Raw genomic sequence first — 20381 nt, 5'->3', positions numbered from 1 at the left:
ATATCTACATTTAGTGGAAAGAAATTCCTTTCGATCCAGGATTCTGGTTACTTACAGGAGGTTTATAATGTCTTAATTTGAGAAACTGCCCTCTTGCCACATTCATGCTTTGGTAGAACACCTTAAGCGCTTTAGCAAACTCTCTGTCATAGCTGGCTTCCTGGGTGCACATCTGATTTCGGGCTGCTGGTAATTGTTCTGTCATCCCATTTATCTTCAGGGTATTGGAAGCCTTATGTGCTGAGATTGAAAGATAAAATAACACTTATTCATCTATTTATCCAAGTATTTATATATGTAATTATCTTAATGCATTTTACTACATCAGCATTTATTTGTCACCAATTTGGACCCATTTTAAGAAATTTTACAAAGAAAAAAGGAAAAAAAATTTTTTTTTTTACCTAAAGTTATAGATTAACTCACTTAAACATTCACTTCTGTAGGAGTTTAGAGAATAGCTAAACACCAAGACTTGAGCGGCCTCTCACCTTGTTGACTAGAACCAGTTTTCTCAATAGATTCTTTAAGAAACGCATTTTCCTTCTGAGGACTCTGTTGATGTTTCTGAGCAGTTCTCTCTCCTCTTCTAACTTGACCAGCTTTAGATGAAGTTCTGATGTCTGGTTTGATGTAGTCTATAAAAAACAGGTCAGTTTAGCCTGTTGCTGGATTATTTGTATGTCCTTTGAGCCTGGCAGTTGTTCCTACCACGTGAAAACTAGGTAGGTGTGGTGGGAGGTGTGGTGACCAGGATTTAAGATCCTCAGGGTACACAGGAGTAAATCAAGAAAAATGTTTCTCAATGAATTTTATTACATTGATAGTTGTACACTGATCATCACAACCCAATTTTATAGCATTTCCATCCCAAACCCCCAGCCCATCCCCTACCCCCCAACTTATCTCTTTGGAAACCGTAAGAAAAAACGTTTTTTGATGGGAAAGAACATTTGATGATACCCATGCAACTGTCATCTGAGATTTTTTTAGTCATCTCTGACATCTCTTTTAATGTCACATAAATATACACACCTGGCCTGTATCTGTCACAGTAGAAATTTTCTTGGAGTCCACCATGATGTGGCCTTCACCTGTGACAATGATGTCTGGCTGAGAGCAGCTCAATTCAGCACAGCCTTCTGCAGTGTGGGAGAGACACCATTAGGAAAAAAAAAAGTCTCAATGTCCAGCCCTAGTGTTGTGTGAGGAGTTTTAAACCATATAATCACCTGTGGGCTAAAACCCAAGGCCATGGGAAAGATAGCTCTTGGCCATTGCTGCCAATACCCTGACCACCTCCGCAGCCCTAGATACACTGACACAATGCCTGATTGAGGAGTACACCATGCAGAAGAGGAAGTAAACATGGTACCTTGAAGACCCCATAAATCAACAATGAGAGCATTTGTCTGTAAATAATTCAGAAACTCCTGAGATGCATTTAAGGCTGTAAATTGAACAGTCTCTTCAATTTGGGGATTCACAATTTTCCATACAGGCTTGGTATATAAAGTGTTCGTGAGATCATAAATTCTGTACCTGAGGGAAAAAATCGAAAACATCATTTAAAACCAGAAGGGATACATTTGTTTAAACACACACACACACACCATCAAGTGCAGAGGGGCCAAAAAATTATAGCCTGCTTTGTTTAGCTGATAAAAGATGACCTCTAATTGATTCTTGTGATAGCCACCTCCAACATCTCAGCTATTCAATATGCGTATCATCAGTACATGGAAAATATTACGTCTAAGAAAAAAGAAAAGGATTTTGATAAATACTTTTTACTTAGATAATCTAAAATTGTTACTTTTCCACATGAGATAGTGGTTTAGTTTTGTCCTTCAAAGTCTCCTTTTTTCAATTGCTCTATCTTTTAATATCCTTTTAGCCTAATTCATTTAAGCATATCTGGTGCCTCTGCCATATTTTAATACAGTCCTTTTGTTTCCAACTTAGAAAAAATCATCCTACTGAGATAACACAATTTTACTGGATATTCTTTCTGATAATTAAAATGGTTTTCACTTCAGTTACTTGGGAGGATCAGTTGCCTACAGTTGCCTACAGTCCAGTACCCTCTAGAGACATGTGGCTTAACTCTGTTAAACAAATGGAGGAAACAGTCATCTGGGGGTTGAACAAGCAGATACACTTAAGACAATGTCATGATCAACTCATTTGTAAAACTTAAGGAAAGACTCCCTCCCACCAGGGCCCACAAGGTGGGCAGTTCATGCACAGCAACTCTGTGGGGCTAGCTGTTACCCCATCTGAATACCCCGCTCTGCATCTTCCTTTAGCCACTTGGTGCCAAGGCACTGCACAATGTGGATCTGGAAATCCATCCTCTTGCCCAGCAGCTCCAAAGGGTCAATAACCACATCTTCCTCACCACATGCTCTACAAAGAGAAGAGGTAAACATTGACTACAGGTTAGCCTGGGTCCAGGCAAGTTGGGACTGTAATGTCAGTGGGAATCATATAGACTCCTTAAGAGATGACCAACTTCTCTGAAGGAAGGATGGGTGATATTACCAGCTGCATAATTCATTAAAGAGATATACAATAAAAGCCTACTCTGTGCTCTGGTACTTCACGGTAAGATATAGACCTTCTCAAGGAGGAGACAGGAATATTGCCTCTTGCAATAAATGCACCCAGATGTGAGTTCCAAACAGGCATTGGAGATTTAGATAGGGTCCCAGTGGGACAGAGAAGCTGCCACCAGAGAAAGCCAGCTGGTGCCCAGATGCAGCCTCTTCAGGCATCATCTTCCTTGGTGAACTCTTCATAACCAGAGTCAACCCCAGGCGCACAAGCTCAGAAACCAACTTGGATAACTTTCCAACAGGGGAATTCTCTCACATCAACCAAGCTCACAAAGATTGAAATCCGTAAACTAGAATGCCACTTTGTTAATTCATGGCGGGAAATAGAACCATCAGGCAGCCCAGAAGCCCGAGGGAGCAAAATGACCAGGAAGCTGCCTAGAGTCCTGGTAAAGACAGTGAGTCAGTGGTCATCTTGGTCTCTCAGTCTCTTCTTCTTGAGCCTATTTCCTCTTTGGAAAGGCAAAAAGACTGCATTGGGTACCCATGAGGACACAGCCCCCAGGCCAGACCTCCTACCAGCCTATTTGCTTAGAATTGCTAAGAGACTTGAGCTTTTGTAAAAACTGCCTAACTTCCCTGTTCCCCAAGAAAACAGGCGAGACACCCTGAGGGATGGGTGGTATAGGCAAAGGAGTGGGGTTAGAGCAGAGATGAGATGCAGTTCAGAAGGAGGCCAAATGAGGAAACCACGGTCCCTGCCTGGATAAAGGGCACAAAAAAATGACCAGAACCTATACAAGGAGACAGGGTGAGCTGGAAAATCAGCTTTCTGCTTCCTGCTTCTGGGCCCCCTCAGCAGGGATAGACCTCTGGCATGGGAAAGAGCAGGTGCATGTGGTGGGTGCCAGGCTTCCCAGGTGCCAGAGGAGGGCTGTGAGTGGAAAGGCCTATGGCCCCTTGGCTTCTCTACCAACCCAGGTATTTTGGTTTGTGTCCATGTGTCCTACACTTGCCTTTTGGCAGGATGTCCTCTTCATGCGTTTGTCTCCAACCCCATGTTACTGAGCTGCTTGAAGGCTCTTGGACATGGGATTTTAAATATCCCATGTCAGCCTACTTAGCTGCCACAGCAAAAATCAGATTTGATAGGGTTGAATCATGAATGAATGGGCTCATTCATTTGTCTCATGAATGACCTCTTCTGGATACCAAGTTGACCATCCCCCCCCCAGGAGAACTCAGGCTTGCTCTTAGTTTGACAGACCCAGAACTAGACAAGGTTGGGAAGGAGATACCCACTGTCCTGTCGGGGAGCAGGGGACCATGTGGATATGTAACACTGCCTCTTCTAGCCCATCACAGTTCAGAAACTCCACTTGGTCCTCGAACTTCATGCAGTAGGCAAGTGACTGGAGCCAGATGTGAGCCGAGCCCAAGTGGATGACCTCAACAGGATCCCAGAAAGGGTCATCTTCCTGAACAACGTGGCTGTCTTCACCATCTAGGAAACGCTGGTAAAGTTCCTCCATTAGGAATTTCCTATTGATAAACTTGGCTTTTGACCAAATCCACACCTGGAAATACAATGATACATCATCAGTATTTGATTCCATCTGCTGCTCTAACAGTTCATTTCTGTGATTATTCCCATCATGCTCTCTCTGATAGGCTGGGTTTTGGGTACCCAAGACCAATGACACTGTCATCAAACTTAGCTTTGGTGAGGTCCTACAAGAGAACTCTGTTCATTCCTGACCTGTTTTCTTCAGCATTGCTTCAGTTGCTAGATCCCAGAAAATGACTTAGAGGAAATGAAGGAGTTAGAAAACAGATCCTCCCAGGAGAAATAAAGGTTTGGGCTTGTGGTTCACATAAGAATTATCTTCAAAGATATCCATGTCTTAGTCTCTGGAACTTGTGAATATGTGACCTCAAAACAAGGAGATTAGCTTGCATTATCCAGTGTAATCACATAGACCTTAAATGTGGAAGAGGAGGCAGAAAAGAGGATCAGAGTAAGAGAGATGGTGATGGAAGTAGGGTCAGAGAGATGCTATGTAGATGACTTTGAAGATGGCCATGAGCCAAGGAATGGTAGTGGCTCTAGAACCTTAAAAAGGCAAGAAAACATATTCTCCCCTCAAGTTTCCAGAAAGCAAAACTGGTTTCCTGACACCTTGCTTTTAGCCCAGCAAGATCTGTGCTGGACTTTCAGCCCTCTGAACTATAATAAATTTTTGTGGTCATACCCAGTGAGCAGAAAATTCAGGACAAGAACCTGGCACTGTCTGTTGCTTCAGTAGGTGAGGGCCAAGGCCTCTGTATTGCTACTGATTACTGAGAGTGAACAAAAGCATAAGCCAGAATATGAGGAATTCCAGTCAGATAATTTATTAACAATAATGAATGTCAGACCAGAAGTCATTATTAGAGGAGTGGCCAACATGGAGGAGTAGGAAATCCCTGAGCTCACCTTCTCGCATGAGCACCCCAAATTAGAACTTCTTATTGAGAAACTATTGATGAGAAAAACCTAAAGATGCACAGAAAGAGATGGCTAGGAGTGGCAGAGATACTGTATAATCAAGACCCATACCCTCAGTGGGCTACCCAAAAGAAGATAATTTCAGTTCTAACCAAGGAGTGAGGGGTCTAAGCCCCACATCAGGCATCCTACAGTGGGAAGACAAACTCCTGGAATGTTTAGCTTTGAAAGCCAGTGGGGCTTACTTTCAGGAGAGCCAGAGGGCTGTGGGAAATGAAGACTTCACTCCTAAAGGGTGCACACACAATCCCACACATTTCAAGACCCAGGGCAGAAACACTAATTTGAAAGGAGCCTGGATCAGACCCACCTATGATCATGGAAATCCTCTCAGGCAGGAGGCGACTGCAACTCACCCTGGGGACATAGATGCTTGTGGCAGCCGTGGGGGGGGGGTATTCTATCAAGAAGACTCTGGTGCTGACAAGAACCAGAGGGAATCCTCCCTCTGGTTTATTAGCACTGGGACCTGGCCCTGCCGCTAGCCCATTGGCCCTAGTCCTAGGTCACCTCAGGTCAAGCAGGTAGTAGAAGGGGAACATCCCCAACCACCAGCAGGCTGCTGCCCAAGAATCCCCCACCCTGAGCCTCTGGCTGCCAAAGGACACAGTCCTGTGCACCAGAGGGTCCAGGACCCAGCCCCACCTCTAGGAGGTTGATACCAACTCTAGGTACCTCCAGGCCCCCACCCTGCCCATCAGTAGGCCAAAACCAGCTTAAGGACCCCCTAGGACCTTCCAACCAGAGACCCTAGGACACAGCCTCACCCACCAGCACCAGGAGGCCAACACCATCTCTGGGACCTACAGGACTCTGCAGCCAGAGACCAGGACCTAGCTTCACTAGTAGGCCAGCAGTAGCCCTAGGACACCCCCTCCCTTGCTCCATGACCCCAAATCCCATCCACCAGCAAAGCAGCTCTGAGAAATTTAGGCATCTCAAGAGCTGCCTCAGGATCTAGCCCCACTCATAAGTGGACTGACACCAGAGTTGGGACACCCTGGGCCCCACAGTCAGCTATATCAGGAACTTGCCCAACCCACCAGCAGGCAACAGTAGATCTGAGACCCCTAGCTTTGCAAAGAGCCACCCCAGGACCCAAGTCCACCCACTGGTGAGCCAGGACTATCTCTGGGGCTCCACAGTTAACTGCCTCATAACCTGGCCCCAACCACACATGTCTGGCAACCAACTAGACCAGGGGCCAACTATGCCTACCAAACCACCCACAGTAGTCAGCCCATTCCACACAGCCCACATAGGAAGCACCCCTATAGCATATAGCTCTGGTAATCACAGGGGAGTGTGCTGCTGAGACACATAGGATATCTCCTACAGAAAGCTCCTTCTCCAAGATTGAGAAATGTAACCAACCTACCAAATACACAGAAATAAAACAGCAATTTAGTCAAGATGAACAACAAATAAATATGTCCCAAATGAAGGAACCACATAAAAAAAAAAAACAAAATGAAATGGAGATAAGCAACCAACCTATTAAAGAGTTCAAATTCAAGGTAATGATCATAAAGATGTTCAAAGAGCTCAGGAGGATAATGGAGGAACACAATGAAAAGTTTAACAAAGAGAAAATATAAAAAAGAACCAGCTAAAGAGTGCAGTAACTGAAATTTAAAAAAATAAAAACAAAAAAAAAAAATAGAAGGAACCAACAGTAGATTCAATGATACAGAGGAACAGATCAGCAAACTGGAAGAGAGAATAGTGGAAATCACTCAAGCTGAAAATATAAAAGAAAAAATGTTTAAAAATGAGGACAGTTTGGAGTTCTTGTCATGAAGCCATGGAAATGAACTGACTAGGAACCATGAGGTTGTGTGTTCAATCCCTGGCCTCGCTCAGTGGGTTAAGAATCTGGCATTACTGTGAGCTGTAGTGTAGGTCACAGATGCAGCTTGGATCCCACGTTGCTGTGGCATAGGCCAACAGCTATAGCTCCAATTAGAGCCCTAGCCTGGGAACCTCCATATGCTGTAGGTATGGCCCTAAAAAAAAAAAAAAAAAAAAAAAAAAAAAAAAAGGCAGTTTAAGAGACGTCTGGGACAACATCAACAATACTAACATTTGCATTATATAGGGGCCCAGAAGGAGGAGAAGAGGAGAGAAAAGGGCAGAGAATTTATTTAAAGACATCATAGCTGAAAACTTCCCTAACCTTGGAATGGAAACAGACATTCAAGTCCAGGAAGCCCAGAGAGTCCCAAACAAGATGATCTCAAATATCTACACCAAGGTACATTGTAATTAAAATGGCAAAAATTAAAGATAGAGATTCTCAAAAGCAGAAAGACAAAAGCAACAAGTTACATACTAGATAACTCCCATTAGGCTATTAACTAACTTTTTAGCAGAACCTTTGCTGGCCAGAAGGGAGTGGCATGATATATTTCAAATAATGAAAGGAAAAAAGCTCTGAGACCAAGAATAATCTACCCAGCAATGCTATAATTCAGATTTAAAGGAGAGATAAAGAGTTTTATAGATGGTCAAGAGCTTAAAGAATTCAGCACCACTAAACCAGTTTGCATTCATGATAAAAATTCTCATCAAAGTGGTATAGAAGGAACATAACACAATAAAATGCCATTTATGAAAAATCCACAGCTAACATCCTACGTAATGGTGAAAAGCTGAAAGCCTTTCCTCTAAAATCAGGAATAAGAAAAGGATGCCTCTGTTACCACCTCTAATTATCACAGTATTACAAGCCCTTGCCACAGCTATCAGACAAGAAAAAGCAATAAAAGTCATCCAAACTGGAAGGGAAGATGTAAAACTGTCACAATTTGCAGATTATATAATTTGATACATAGAAAACCATAAAGTCTATACCAAAAAAAACTATTATATATATATAAAATGAATTCAGTAATGTTGCAGGATACAGAAATCTGTTGCTTTCCTATACCCTGATACTGAACTATCAGAAAGAATTCAAGAAAACAATCCCATTTACAATTGTATAAGAGAGAATAAAATACCTAGGAATAAATTTAACCAAGGAGGTGAAAAATCTACACTCTGAAAATTACAAAATATTAATGAAGGAAACTGAAGATGATTTAAAGAAATAGAAAAATATCTTGTGTTCATGGATCAGAAAAATTAATACTGTTAATTAATATTATCCCAAAGCAATCTACAGATTTAGTGCAAGCCCAGCTCTATCAAAATACCCAAGACATTTTTCAGAACTAGAATAAACCATTCTAAAATTTATATGAAACCACAAAAGGCCCTAAATTGCCAAGCTATCTTGAGAAGAAAGAATAAAGATGAAGGTATGCTTCCTGACTTCAGACCATACCACAAAGCTACAGTAATCAAAACAGCAGGGTACTGGCACAAAAACAGACATATAGATCAATAGACCATAACAGAGAAGCCAGAAGCAAACCCTCTCATCGATCTTCAATTAATCTATGGAGGCAGGAATATACAATAGAAAAAAAGACAGTTTCTTCAATAAGTAGTGCTGGAAAAACTGGATAGCTACACATAAAAATGAAATTATAACATTTTCTTATACCATATACAAAAATAAACTCAAAATGAATTAAAGACCTAAATGTAAGTCCTAAAACCATAAATCTCCTAGAGGAAAACATAGGTAGATCATTCTTTGACATAAATCTTAGCATTATTTTTTTGGCTCTGTTTCCTAAGCAAAAGGAACAGAATCAAAAATAAACCAATGAGGAGTTCCCATCACAGAGCAACAGAAAGGAATCTGACTAGTATCCATGAGGATGCGGGTTTGATCCCTGGCCTCACTCAGTGGGTTGGGGATCCAGCGTTGCTGTGAGCTGTGGTATAAGTCACAGACCAGTTCAGATCTGGCATTGCTGTGGCTGTGATGTGGGCTGGCAGCTGTAGCTCTGATTAGACCCCTATCCTGGCAAATCCCATATGCTGCGGGTACAGCCCTAAAAAGCAAAAACACCAACAACAACAAAAACACATACATAAACAATCCAACAAACCATCAGAAGTTACTAATGCTCTACCACTACTAGCTTTTCACAGGGCTTTTGAGGAAGGTGGTGCTTCATTTGAAGAAATGTTACTAGGAGTTCCCGTCGTGGCGCAGTGGTTAACGAATCCGACTAGGAACCATGAGGTTGCAGGTTCGATCCCTGGCCTTGCTCAGTGGGTTAATGATCCAGCGTTGCCGTGAGCTGTGGTGTAGGTTGCAGATGCAGCTCGGATCCTGAGTTGCTGTGGCTCTGGTGTAGGCTGGCGGCTACAGCTCAGATTCGACCCCTAGCCTGGGAACCTCCATATGTCGTGGGAGCGGCCCAAGAAATAGCAAAGACAAAAAAAAAAAAAAAAAATGTTACTGGTACTTGAAGATGACAGATTAGTAAGATTTATCTCTGCATGAGAAAAAAAGGAAAACCAGGAAAAAAAATGAAATTAACTAGTGCATAATCCCTTAAAAGAGAAAACCAAACATTTATGCAGAAGCTTTCTCATTGGTTATCCGCCTGCGACAAGGATGCCAGGTTGACGCAAAAGAGCGATCTCAGGAGGCACCCAGGCGCTCAGCTCTCCCTTACAGCACAGGGAATAAAATGTGAAAACACTGCCTTGCATTCTATTTCTGGTAACGGCAGGCTGTCATTCCAGTGATCCTTCTGCTAACAATAAAAAGGCTGAATAAAATATTTTTGAAACCATCTTTAAGCTGTAATAATAAACAGTAAAAAAAAAAAAATTAATAATGGGAGTTCTTTGGTGCCACAGCAGGTTAAGGATCCGGTGTTGTCACTGCTATAGCTCCTGTGGCACAGGTTTGATCTCTGGTCTAGGAACTTCTGCACAATGTTGACATGGCCTAAAAAGAAAAAATGAATCAAATGGAAAAAATGTTTTAGAAAACTAAAAATCTCCTTCAAGCAAGACCTGACAAGACAGTAAACTGCTGAACAAATTCAAGGAAGCACCTGGCCCCAGAGAGGCATGTGGGATACTGGCTCACCAGAGCTTCTTTGCCCAGGTGGTAAGTGACAGAATAAACAAAAACAAAATCACGTGCACACTGAACGTTCAGCTCTGTCCCCAGCACCTGGAAGACATGGAACCCGTGGTACCTGGTTGTATGGACCCAGGCATTTACCACGAGAACACACACATTCATAACCTTTTCTCTGTTTGTCCTATTTCACAATTTTAAAAAGTTTTAAAAGATGGGTGTTGACCTAGAAAATTCTGGCAACTTTAGGGCAAGGAGCAAAAGAGTTAAACCAGGCCTCATGGGACCTGGCGTAGACAGCAAGGCTGACTTTCCAGGATGTGAGGTCTTACAGGAGACCCTCCCACGTCACATGGAGACCCTGAGAGCAACACAGGGAATGTGAGCAACACGGGGAACCAGCAGCCAACGTGCTGCTATGGTTTGAAGGTTTGTGTGCCTCCCAAATTCATAGATTGCTTCCATACCCCCAGTGTGGGGGTATTAGGAGGTGTGGCCTTTGGGGGTGATTAGGTCATAAGGATGGAGGCCACATGATGGCATTAGTGTCCTTGTAAAAGAGAACCCCCCCCCAGAGAGCTCCCGGGTGGACTGACACACGTGTCTCCCTTTCCTCCAACCTTAGGGGATTAAGAGGAAGCCACCGTGGTGCTGGTCAGAGGGAAAGAAGGAAAAAAACAGGAACACATCTTGGGAGTTTGTGGCTCAGGAATGGCCTTGCTCGGGGTTGCTCCCTGGATGCCCACAGCCCGGGGCCAGTGAAACTCAAGTGGTGGTCTCAGTGTCCCCAGCACCTGGCAGACATAGAGCCCATTGAACCGGGTCCTAGGGACCCAAGCGTTTACCACATGAACGCATACATTCGTAACTTTTTCTCTGCCCTATTTCACAATTTTAAAAAGTTTTAAAAGATGGGTCTTGACCTAAAAAATTCTGGCAACATTAGGGCAACAAGCAGGAAAGTTAAACCCAAAGAAGCATCAGTTAGTTGCTCAGTAAGAGCAGATCATCCAATGGCCAAAAAGTCCCAGCCACAGCCAGCCCCTCCTCTAGGGGCATGTTTGCCAAGAGGCCTGACGGTGAAGGAGGCACATGAGCACCAGCACTGGGAGAGAGCAGCCCACCCCAGCCTGAGAGCTGGGGGCACATCCTCTGAAGATACTCTAAGCCATGAGCAGCTGGCTGGAGGGCTGCTCCAAAGGCATGGGGACACTGCTCTCTTTTGACAGGCAGACGGAGGGGAAACGGGTCCTCGGTGCCTAAGAAGGACCTTCCTGATGGGGAGCAAAGTCAAACATGGGGCTGGGCCCACCAGTGGAGCCCATGAAACGGCCTCCCCCAGAGTCTCACAGAAACTGGTTCAGAACAGCGGTCTTCACAGACACCAGTAGCAGCTGGACACACTTTCAGGCTCCCTTCTGTACCGAAGTCTTGGAGTCATGATAAAAATAAACAGACGGGGGTTCCTGTCGTGGCCCAGTGGTTAATGAATCCAACTAGGAACCATGAAGTTGCGGGTTTAGTCCCTGGCCTTGGTCAGTGGGTTAAGGATCCGGTGTTGCCATGAGCTGTGATGTAGGTTGCTCGGATCCCGCGTTGCTGTGTCTCTGGTGTAGGCCGGCGGCTACAGCTCTGATTTGACCCCTAGCCTGGGAATCTCCATATGCCGTGGCAGCAGCCCAAGAAATGGCAAAAAAAAAAAAAAAAAGACAAAAATAAATAAATACATAAATAAATAAAAATAAACAGATGGTGGGAGTTCCCGTTGTGGCTGAGCAGTAACAAACCCGACTAGTATCCATGAGGGACATGGGTTTGATCCCTGGCCTCACTCAGTGTGTTAAGGATCCAGCGTTGCCATGAGCTGTAGTGTAGATTATTAATGCGGCTCAGATCCCACGCTGCTGTGGCTGTGGTATAGGCCGGCAACTGAAGCTCCATTGGACCCTTAGCCTAGGAACCTCCATATACCTTGGGTGCAGCCCTAAAAACAACAACAAAAGAAATAAAAGAAAAAAGAAGAAAGCATTAACTGCCTATAGGTGGGAGAGATCCCAGGCCTTGGATCTGTGGGGGGAGGGGAGGCACAGAGGAAGGTCCCCAGGGTCTGTCCCCAGAATCCTGCTCAAACCTGGGAGAACCTGGCCCCTTTGCCGGGTCTGCACAGGCTGCAGCAGGTAAAGCAAACCAGGGTCCCCAGGAAACTCCCCAGAAACCCCTATGAAGACTGTCGCCCACCCCAGGGGCAGCCTCACCTGGTGAGTCTGACGGTTAGTCACCTTCACCGTGACCTCTTTTTGAAGGTCATAGCCCCTGGAGTCTGATGATGCTAAATTCTTCACTTTGAGCTCCATTTTAAGTCCCTGGTAAGAAAACCACCTCCACTAAATCATTCTGCCTTTATCAGCCTACCCCGCCTCTGCAATGTATTTTTCCTGCTCTCCACACGCAGGCTTCCTGAAAGAGGGTCCCTCCTCTCCTTAACTGCCTCCTAGAGAAACGACAAAGCACCAGAATTTCTCAACAGTACCCACACAGTTCCTATGAGGCGGGTCCCGTGTCACCAGGGAGCCATCCCCCAACCCAGGCCTTCTCTGTGGCAGAGAAGCCATCGAGGTGCCTGCACCCAGAGAGGCCACCTTGGAGGACAGCCTGGGCCGGGTGGCCATGGAGAGCAAGCAGTGGTCTGGGGTCCTGGTGGCCCCGGAGCCAGCGGGGCCAGAGGTGGAAGGCATGGCTCGAGGCCGGACCGGGAGGCCGGGACCAGGGAGGCCGCGGGGCTGTCGCTCGCGTACTGCGGGCTCTGGCGCAAAGCACCTCCTGCCCTAGGCCCGCGCGTCTGGTGTCTCCACCATGACGCCGGTTCTCGAAGGGCAGTCGGAGGGAGGGTGTGTGGAACCTGGTATCCGAGGCCGTTTCTGGAGTTTCCTAGCCTTACCTTCCCCAGCTCTTCGCTCATCTGATTGGCTTCTGCAACGAGTGGCATCAGTTTGACATAGTCCTGGAACACGGCCAGGACGCTGGGGTCCGCCTTCACGTCCCCACCGTGCAGCGCTCCTGGGGACGAGCGGAGAGGAAGGGACGTCACCCACTGCTGCTGGGATGCTTCTCAGCCGCGAATAAACGCACGGGGTCGCTGGTCCCTCTTCCCGTGGTTCATTCAGTTCCTCGAATATTTGACCGAATCCCGCTTGGCGGTGCCTCGTGTGTGTCAGGATCTCTCAACAATTCAGGGGCTCCCCGCCCTGAAGCCTGCGCCCCGGAATTCCCACCCACCCCCACCCCGATAGTCCTCACTGGCGCCGAGCGCCTTCAACCCAGGCTCTCTGGGGCTTGTTCAGCCTCATTGTGCTGCCAGCCCTGGGCCAAGACGCAAGTGTGCTGGCGGCCCTGTGAGTAAGTGAATGAAGAGCTGGGTACCCAGGCTTTTTTGGTGGCACAGGTCCTGTTCGCTCAGCTTTGGTCAGGAACTTGCAGAAAATGAACAAGGAGGTGAATTTCAAATCCATTTGTTTTGTTGAAATTCTGCAGGAAGATCTTTGGTAAAGGAAAAAGGGAGGAACCATTCGCACATATGTAGGTGCACCCACGGCTCTCGACGCAGGAGTTTTTGGGTGTGTTTTTTTGTTTTTTGCTTTTTAGGGGTGCAGGTGTAACATATGGAGGTTCCCAGGCTAGAGGTCGAATTGGAGCTGCAGCTGGCAGCCTACACCACAGCCACAGCAACACCGGATCCTTAACCCACTGAGCGAGGCCAAGGATCCAACTTGCATCCTCATGGGTACCAGTCAGGTTCCTAAGCCACTGAGCCACAATGGGAACTCCTCCAGGCATGAGTTTCCGTGGCAAGTTCAGGCAGAGTGTGCACTGGAGGGGAGCAAAGGCACAGGTGACCTGAGACTCTCCTTCCTTGGGAAGCAGAGACCCTGGTGCCGCCCAGGGCCCTGGTAGCTGGGCCTCCAATGAGGGGTGTGAGCAGATGCCTGGGGAGGGGAGAGAGGGGAGGGAAGGTGGTCAGGAGGCTCCATCTGAGCCGAGGGGAGACATGAATGAGGCAGACACCAGAGCTCCTTCTGACCAGGAAGCCCAGGTTGTTGTTGGGGGTGGCAGGTGGGCGGAGAGGATGAGGGGAAGCTTTGACCCAGAAATCCAGGGCACTCCTTTGCTCACTGCTGGGTCCCCAGGGCTTAGAGCCATATCTGGCACCTAGTCAGAGCTCAGTAAATACTTGTGGAGTGAGTATAAATGAATGGACAAAGAAGAGGGGAAAAAATCCCAGTTAGAGCTTATATTCTCATGTGGACAAAGGAATAATAATCAAATGAACTAAGGATAAAATAATTTCAAAATGTGACAAATGCTATGAAAGAAATACAGTTAAGTAAGAAAGAGTAAACAAATGAAGCCAAGCAAAGGGAAGATCTACCTGAGCAAGTGATGTCTGAGCTGAGAGAGGAAAGATGAGAAAGAAGACGCAAAGGAAAACAAGCAGCAAGTGCAAAGGTCCTGAGGCAGAAAGGGCTCAGTGTGTTTGAGGAGCAACACAGAGACCAGCAAGGTTCAAAGTAGGGTAAAGAAAAAGTGGTGTGAGATGAGGTTGAAGAGGAAGCCTGTGATACAGGGCCTTCAAGACCATGCTAAAGAGTGTGCATTTTATTCTATGGATTTTGAGAAGTTTTGCTGGTTTTTTGTTTTTGTTTTTGCTTTTTAGAGCCACACTTGTGGCATGTGGAAGTTCCCAGGCTAGGGGTCAAATTGGAACTCCAGCTGCCGGCCTACACCACAGTCACAGCAACACCAGATCCGAGCCACGTCTGCAACCTACACCACAGCTCACAGCAATGCTGGATCCTTAACCCACTGAGCAAGGCCAGGGATCAAACCTGCATCCTCATGGATACAGATTTGTCTCTTCTGAGCCACAATGGGAACTCGGGATCTTAAGAAGATCTTATGAATATTTTTTTAGCCCGAGAATACCATGATCTGATGAGTTCAGTGGGGCTACACTGTTCAGGGAAGAGAAGATGATGGCTTTCCCTGAAATGGTGGCCCCAGGAGGATGGAGAAAAGGCAAACTGGGCGAAGAAGTGAAGAAGCGAGGGAGGCTAGATTTTTGGCTTGAGCAGTTTGCCCAAATGGTAAGTCCTGACTCTGAGAAGAGGCTTGGGGTGAGAGAGGAGTCAAGGCTCTGTTCTGGACACTTCCGTGTTGACATGCCTGAGAGTCATGCAAGCAGAGATAACAAAGTAGCTGCAGGAGGTCCCATCATGGCTCAGCAGGAACAAACCCGACTAGTAACCACGAGGACTCAGGTCTGACCCCTGGCGTCCCTCAGTGGGTTAAGGATCCGGTGTTGCCCTGAGCTGTGGTGTAGGTTGCAGACGCAGCTCGGATCCCGAGTTGCTGTGGCTCTGGTGTAGGCTGGTGGCTACAGCTCAGATTTGACTCCTAGCCTGGGAACCTCCATATGCCTTGGGAGTGGCTCAAGAAAAGGCCAAAAGACAAAAAGACAAAAAAAAAAAAAAAAAAGAAGCAGCATCTAGATCAAGGTATCAAGAGATACCCAGAGGAGGGCGAGGAGCAGGGGAGCTGAGGGCTGATAGCATGGGTGGCGCTCAGAGCCACGGAGAGCGATGAGAGCACAGAGGGGAAAGCCGCTGTCTAGAGAAGAGTCCGAAGCTCAGAGAAGCCCAAGGTCCAAGAGTCCCAAGGCCCCAGCTCTGGGGCACTTGAAATCTCAAATGGGTTAGAGGAGGAGGAGCCAGGAAAGGAGATGTGGAAGAAGTGGCCTAGAAGAAAACCAGGACAACACGTGCCAAGAGTAAGACATTTCAAAAAGGAGAGAGGACTCCACTGGGTATGATGCCACCGAGACCTCAGTAAGATGCGAGAAGGCACGTGCCTGCTAGACTTGGGACACGGAGGGCAGAGGCCAAGGCATGGTGGGGACCGAAGACAGACTGGGGATGAGAAAGTGGAAACAACTGACCCATTTTCCATAAAAGGGAACAAAAAGCAATATGGCAGAAGCCAGAGGGAGATGTGGGTCCAGGTAGGGCTTTGTTTGTTTGTTTTGCTTTTTTGCAGCATGTGGAAATTCCTAGGCTAGGGGTGGAATCAGAGCTCCAGTTGCTGGCCTGCACCACAGCTCATAGCAACTGTGGATCCTTACCCCACTAAGCAAGGCCAGAGATTGAGTCTGTATCTTCACGGATAATATCAGGTTCATTACCGCTGAGCCACAACAGGAACTCCCTGTTTGTTTGTTTTTATGGTGGAAGATAGAAGAGCATGTAATGGAATGGCCTACGGAGAGCATTTAGGGATGCACGACGGGGTGGGGCGGGGTGGGCAGACTCTTCAGAGACGAATGCTAGAGAAGAAGTGAGGTGTGGAATCCACAGGGCAGATGGAGAAAAATGGACATATAGATTCTAAATTTCCTCACCAAGGGAAAGATGAAATAAACACTGGGATTGGCGGTATTAATATGAATTTACAGTTTTATAAATACAGATGAAGCTATAATCTGTGAGTGGAGGCCATGTATCCATATAGCAGTTTGCACACTCAGCACGAGATCTTGATTTATAAAAGTCATTCTCCAACAAAAGGATTCAGGACCCTTGGAGAAATGATTGACACCAGAGCTGCGACTGAGAGCCCATAAGATGAACCTGAAAATGTTTTGATGCCAGAAAGTAAGCTAGTGCTTAAAGAATGATAAGCAATGTTGGGAAGACACAAAATATAGTTTGAAAGAAGCTCCCAGGGTTCCCGATGTGGCTCAGTGAGTTAAGAACCCAACTAGTATCCATGAGGATACGGATTCAATCCCTTGCCTCACTCCATGGGTTACGGATCTGGTGTTGTATTGCCACAAGCTGAAGTGTAGGTCACAGATGTGGCTCAGGTCTGTGGTACAGACTGGCAGCTGCAGCTCCAATTGGACCCCTAGCCTGGGAACTTCCATATGCTGCGGGTATGGTTTTTAAAAAAAGAGGAAAAGAAAAAAAGAAAGGAACTCCCATCAGCCAAATCTAGGAGAATTTGCTTATCAAAATAAATTATAAAAGCAACAGATTATAACTTATTGAGTAAAACCAGGCTCACATTGACATAAATCAATGAATAAATATGAAAGCAAGCTTATTTCTTACAGTAACATTTTTTCAAATAAATGTAGAAGAAATGGTGGAGCTAGAAATTTACCAATTGACAAAAATCATACTAATAATCCAATGATCAAAGGGTGATAAAATTAGTGGATGAAAGCGGGATGGGGTATAGGATTTCCACATTTCAAAGTCTCTCCCCATAAAATAGTTATTAATTTAAAACATAGGGAGTTTCCAGTGTGGCTCAGCAGGAACAAACCTGACTAGTATCCATGAGGATGCAGATTCCATCCCTGGCCTTGCTCAGTGGGTTAAGGATCCAGGGTTGCCATGAGCTGTGGTGTAAGCTGGCAGCTGCAACTCTGATTTGACCCCTAGTCTGGGAACTTCCATATGCTGCAGTTGTGGCCCTAAAAAAAAAGAAAAATAATAAGATTAGTAATTTTACAGTGGGGAAAACTGGCAGACACCACCTTAACCAAGGGATCACAATTAATATCACCAAAAAGGGACACTCTGACACCACGCTGCCTTGCCACATGAGGCTCAGAGGACACAGTATCACTTTGCTGGCAGTCCTGCCCAAAACCTACCACCTCAACCCTGTCATGAGGAAACATCATAAAAACCCAAACGCAAGAACACTGTATAAAATTAATCTTTACTCTTCAAAAATTTCAAGGTCGTGAAAGACAAAAACAAACCTGATGAACTGTTCCAGATTTAAGGAGATCAAAGAGATGTGACAACTAAGTGTGGTCCTGAAGTAGACCCTGGACCCCAATTTTTTTATAATGGAAATTACTGAAACAGTTAAATATGAGCAAAACTCATAGATGAAGTAATAGTATCATATCAGTATTAATTCTCTGATTTTGATCATTGTACTCTAGTTATGTGAAAGAATGTCCTTTGCCTTAGGAAGTATACAGGGATATATTTAAGGATGGGAGAGGGAGTGGAGGGGCTACGAGTTCGGGGTTAGGAGATGTAAACAATAGCATTTGGAGTGGATAAGTGATGAGATTCTGCTCTATAGCTCAAGGAACTATATCTGATCACTTGGGATGGAACATGATGGAGGGAAATGTGAAAAAAGGGTGTGTACATATATGTATAACTGGGTTACTTTGCTGTACAGCAGAAATTGACAGAAATCATGCCAATCATCCAATGATCAAAGGATGATAAAATTGTAAATCAACAGTAATAAAAACATTTAAAAAAAAGAACTTCAGAAACTTAAAAATTCTAAAAAAAAAAAAGGATAAAGAAGCATCATGTTTGCATCTTACATTCAAATGGTTCAGGGGAGTTTCCACTGTGGCTCATCAGGTTAAAGACCTCTTATAGTATTGGTGACAATGCAGATTCGATCCCTGGCCTTGCTCAGGGATTAAGGATCCCAAATTGCTGCAAGCTGTGGTGCAGGTTACAGATGAGGATTGGATCCGGTGTTGCTGTGGCTGTGGTGTAGGCCAGTAGCTGCAGCTCAGATTCGACTTCTAGCCTGGGAACTGCCATATGCTATAGGTGCAGCCCCAAAAAGAAAAAGGTTCAGAAAAAATTATAAATATAAATGTATATATATATAAACACATACATAATAAAGCAAATATCAAATATTAAAACAGGAAATTTGAGTGGAGTGTGTTTGAGAGTTCCACACACTCCTGTAGAAACTTTTCTGTCCCTTTCAAGAAATGTCAGGGTTAAGAATTACCCACAAAATGCTTCCAGCCACGGCAAGGAGCTCCAGGAAACGGAGACAGATGGCGTCTGAGCTGAGAGGACAGGCTGGCTGAGCACGGCCAGCTAACTGTGCCCATGAGAGAGCCACACAGTGACCACAAAAGAAAAGGTTTCAGGGGCAAAGAGCTGTCAAGAAAAGTCATCCAAAACCTGGAAATAAGGTGGAAGGATGACTGCCCTTTAATGTCCTGGCAGATCCTGTGTCAGGAGCCTCTGGTCCCCTCGGGGAACTGCGCAGGTGTGTGTACACTCATTCCTGACCAAGGATTGGGACCACTCTAAGCTGACCAATGCAAATTTATAGCAAGCCGGTGCAGTGAAATGAATTTTTGTCCAGGAGATTAATGGCCCTGAAGGCATTGCTTAGTGCTGCCCAAGCCAGCAATCCCATTTCAGCGCCCTCCTCTCTCCTCCTGGGAACCGTCTTGACCCTGATTCACAGGGGAAGGGTTTTATAAATTAAATACATCTTTAACATGTGCTCATTCTACATGTGCAGGGAAATCGTATTTTAACTTTCTCAACATTATACTTTGACACAATGAAAGATGATTTTCTTAAGGACAGCTACCCACAGGGCAAGTGGTTGCTTTCACACCTGCCCACGGAAAATGCCAGAGGTCGGCCTGGGGCCACTCACCAAGCTTGTCCACGCTCACGCCCTCCGCGGCTGCTCTCTCCAACTGGAAAAAGTCATAATCGAATCTGCTCAAGTCCTCACTGCCTCGCTCAGAAGGAAAGCCGATGTAGAGGTAGGCGCTGTTGGATCCCAAAATAATTCGGTCCTAGAGAGGAAACCCACGACTCAGAGTTAGGAGGGGGCAGGGGTCGAGGTCAGCCTGCTCCTCTGGGTTCAATCAGCAGACCTGTGACTCCTGTACGCAAGGGGGAGACCCACACACAAGAGGGAGGGAGGGGGAAAGGACCCCTCTTGCTTCTAAATTATTAAAAAAAAAAAAGAAGAAGCAAGAGGCGTCAAGGAGAGCCCACACAAAGAAGCAAGAGGCTTGTAAATAATTTATTTAAAATTTTTAAAATTATAGTTGATTTACAAGCCTCTTGCTTCTTTGTACGGGCTCTCCTTGATGTCTTCCTTTATCCCACAGGCACCGGGAGTCAGTGGGGACCAGGGAGACCCCCATTCCCGCCCAGGACTTGATACCCTAACATGCAGTCACAGCATCCTGCAAAGGATGCTGGGAAGGAAGGGGCGGGGCTTCCGCAGAGTGTACGCCCAGGTTTACACTGGGGCTCAGAGAAGACCTCTGCCCACGTGCACTAACTAGGCGACCCTTCAAGTGTGCTAAGCTGCCGTGAGGCAGAGAAGGCTGCTGAGGACCAGAGCCTGGGACGGTTGAGTGTTCCAAGGGTTGTGTGACCAGGGGAAGCCCCGGCAGAGCATGAGT

At 45.8% G+C, this 20381-nt stretch overlaps 1 protein-coding gene across 1 annotated transcript in view; it reads right to left on the bottom strand.

Moving 5' to 3' along the window:
- LOC100739202 (kinesin-like protein KIF28P) overlaps positions 1-20381 on the bottom strand; it is a 72291-nt gene that overhangs the window by 24319 nt on the left and 27591 nt on the right. The window contains 10 exon segments of the mRNA XM_005667953.2: positions 56-240; positions 492-545; positions 548-638; positions 1036-1142; positions 1376-1542; positions 2275-2409; positions 3861-4135; positions 12358-12465; positions 13041-13159; positions 19616-19760. Coding sequence (XP_005668010.2) covers positions 56-240; positions 492-545; positions 548-638; positions 1036-1142; positions 1376-1542; positions 2275-2409; positions 3861-4135; positions 12358-12465; positions 13041-13159; positions 19616-19760 — 1386 coding nt within the window.

The sequence above is a fragment of the Sus scrofa genome, chromosome 10 (genome assembly GCF_000003025.6).
Source record: "Sus scrofa isolate TJ Tabasco breed Duroc chromosome 10, Sscrofa11.1, whole genome shotgun sequence".
Taxonomy (NCBI): domain Eukaryota; kingdom Metazoa; phylum Chordata; class Mammalia; order Artiodactyla; family Suidae; genus Sus; species Sus scrofa.
This window is presented reverse-complemented; position numbering and strand designations above follow the sequence as displayed.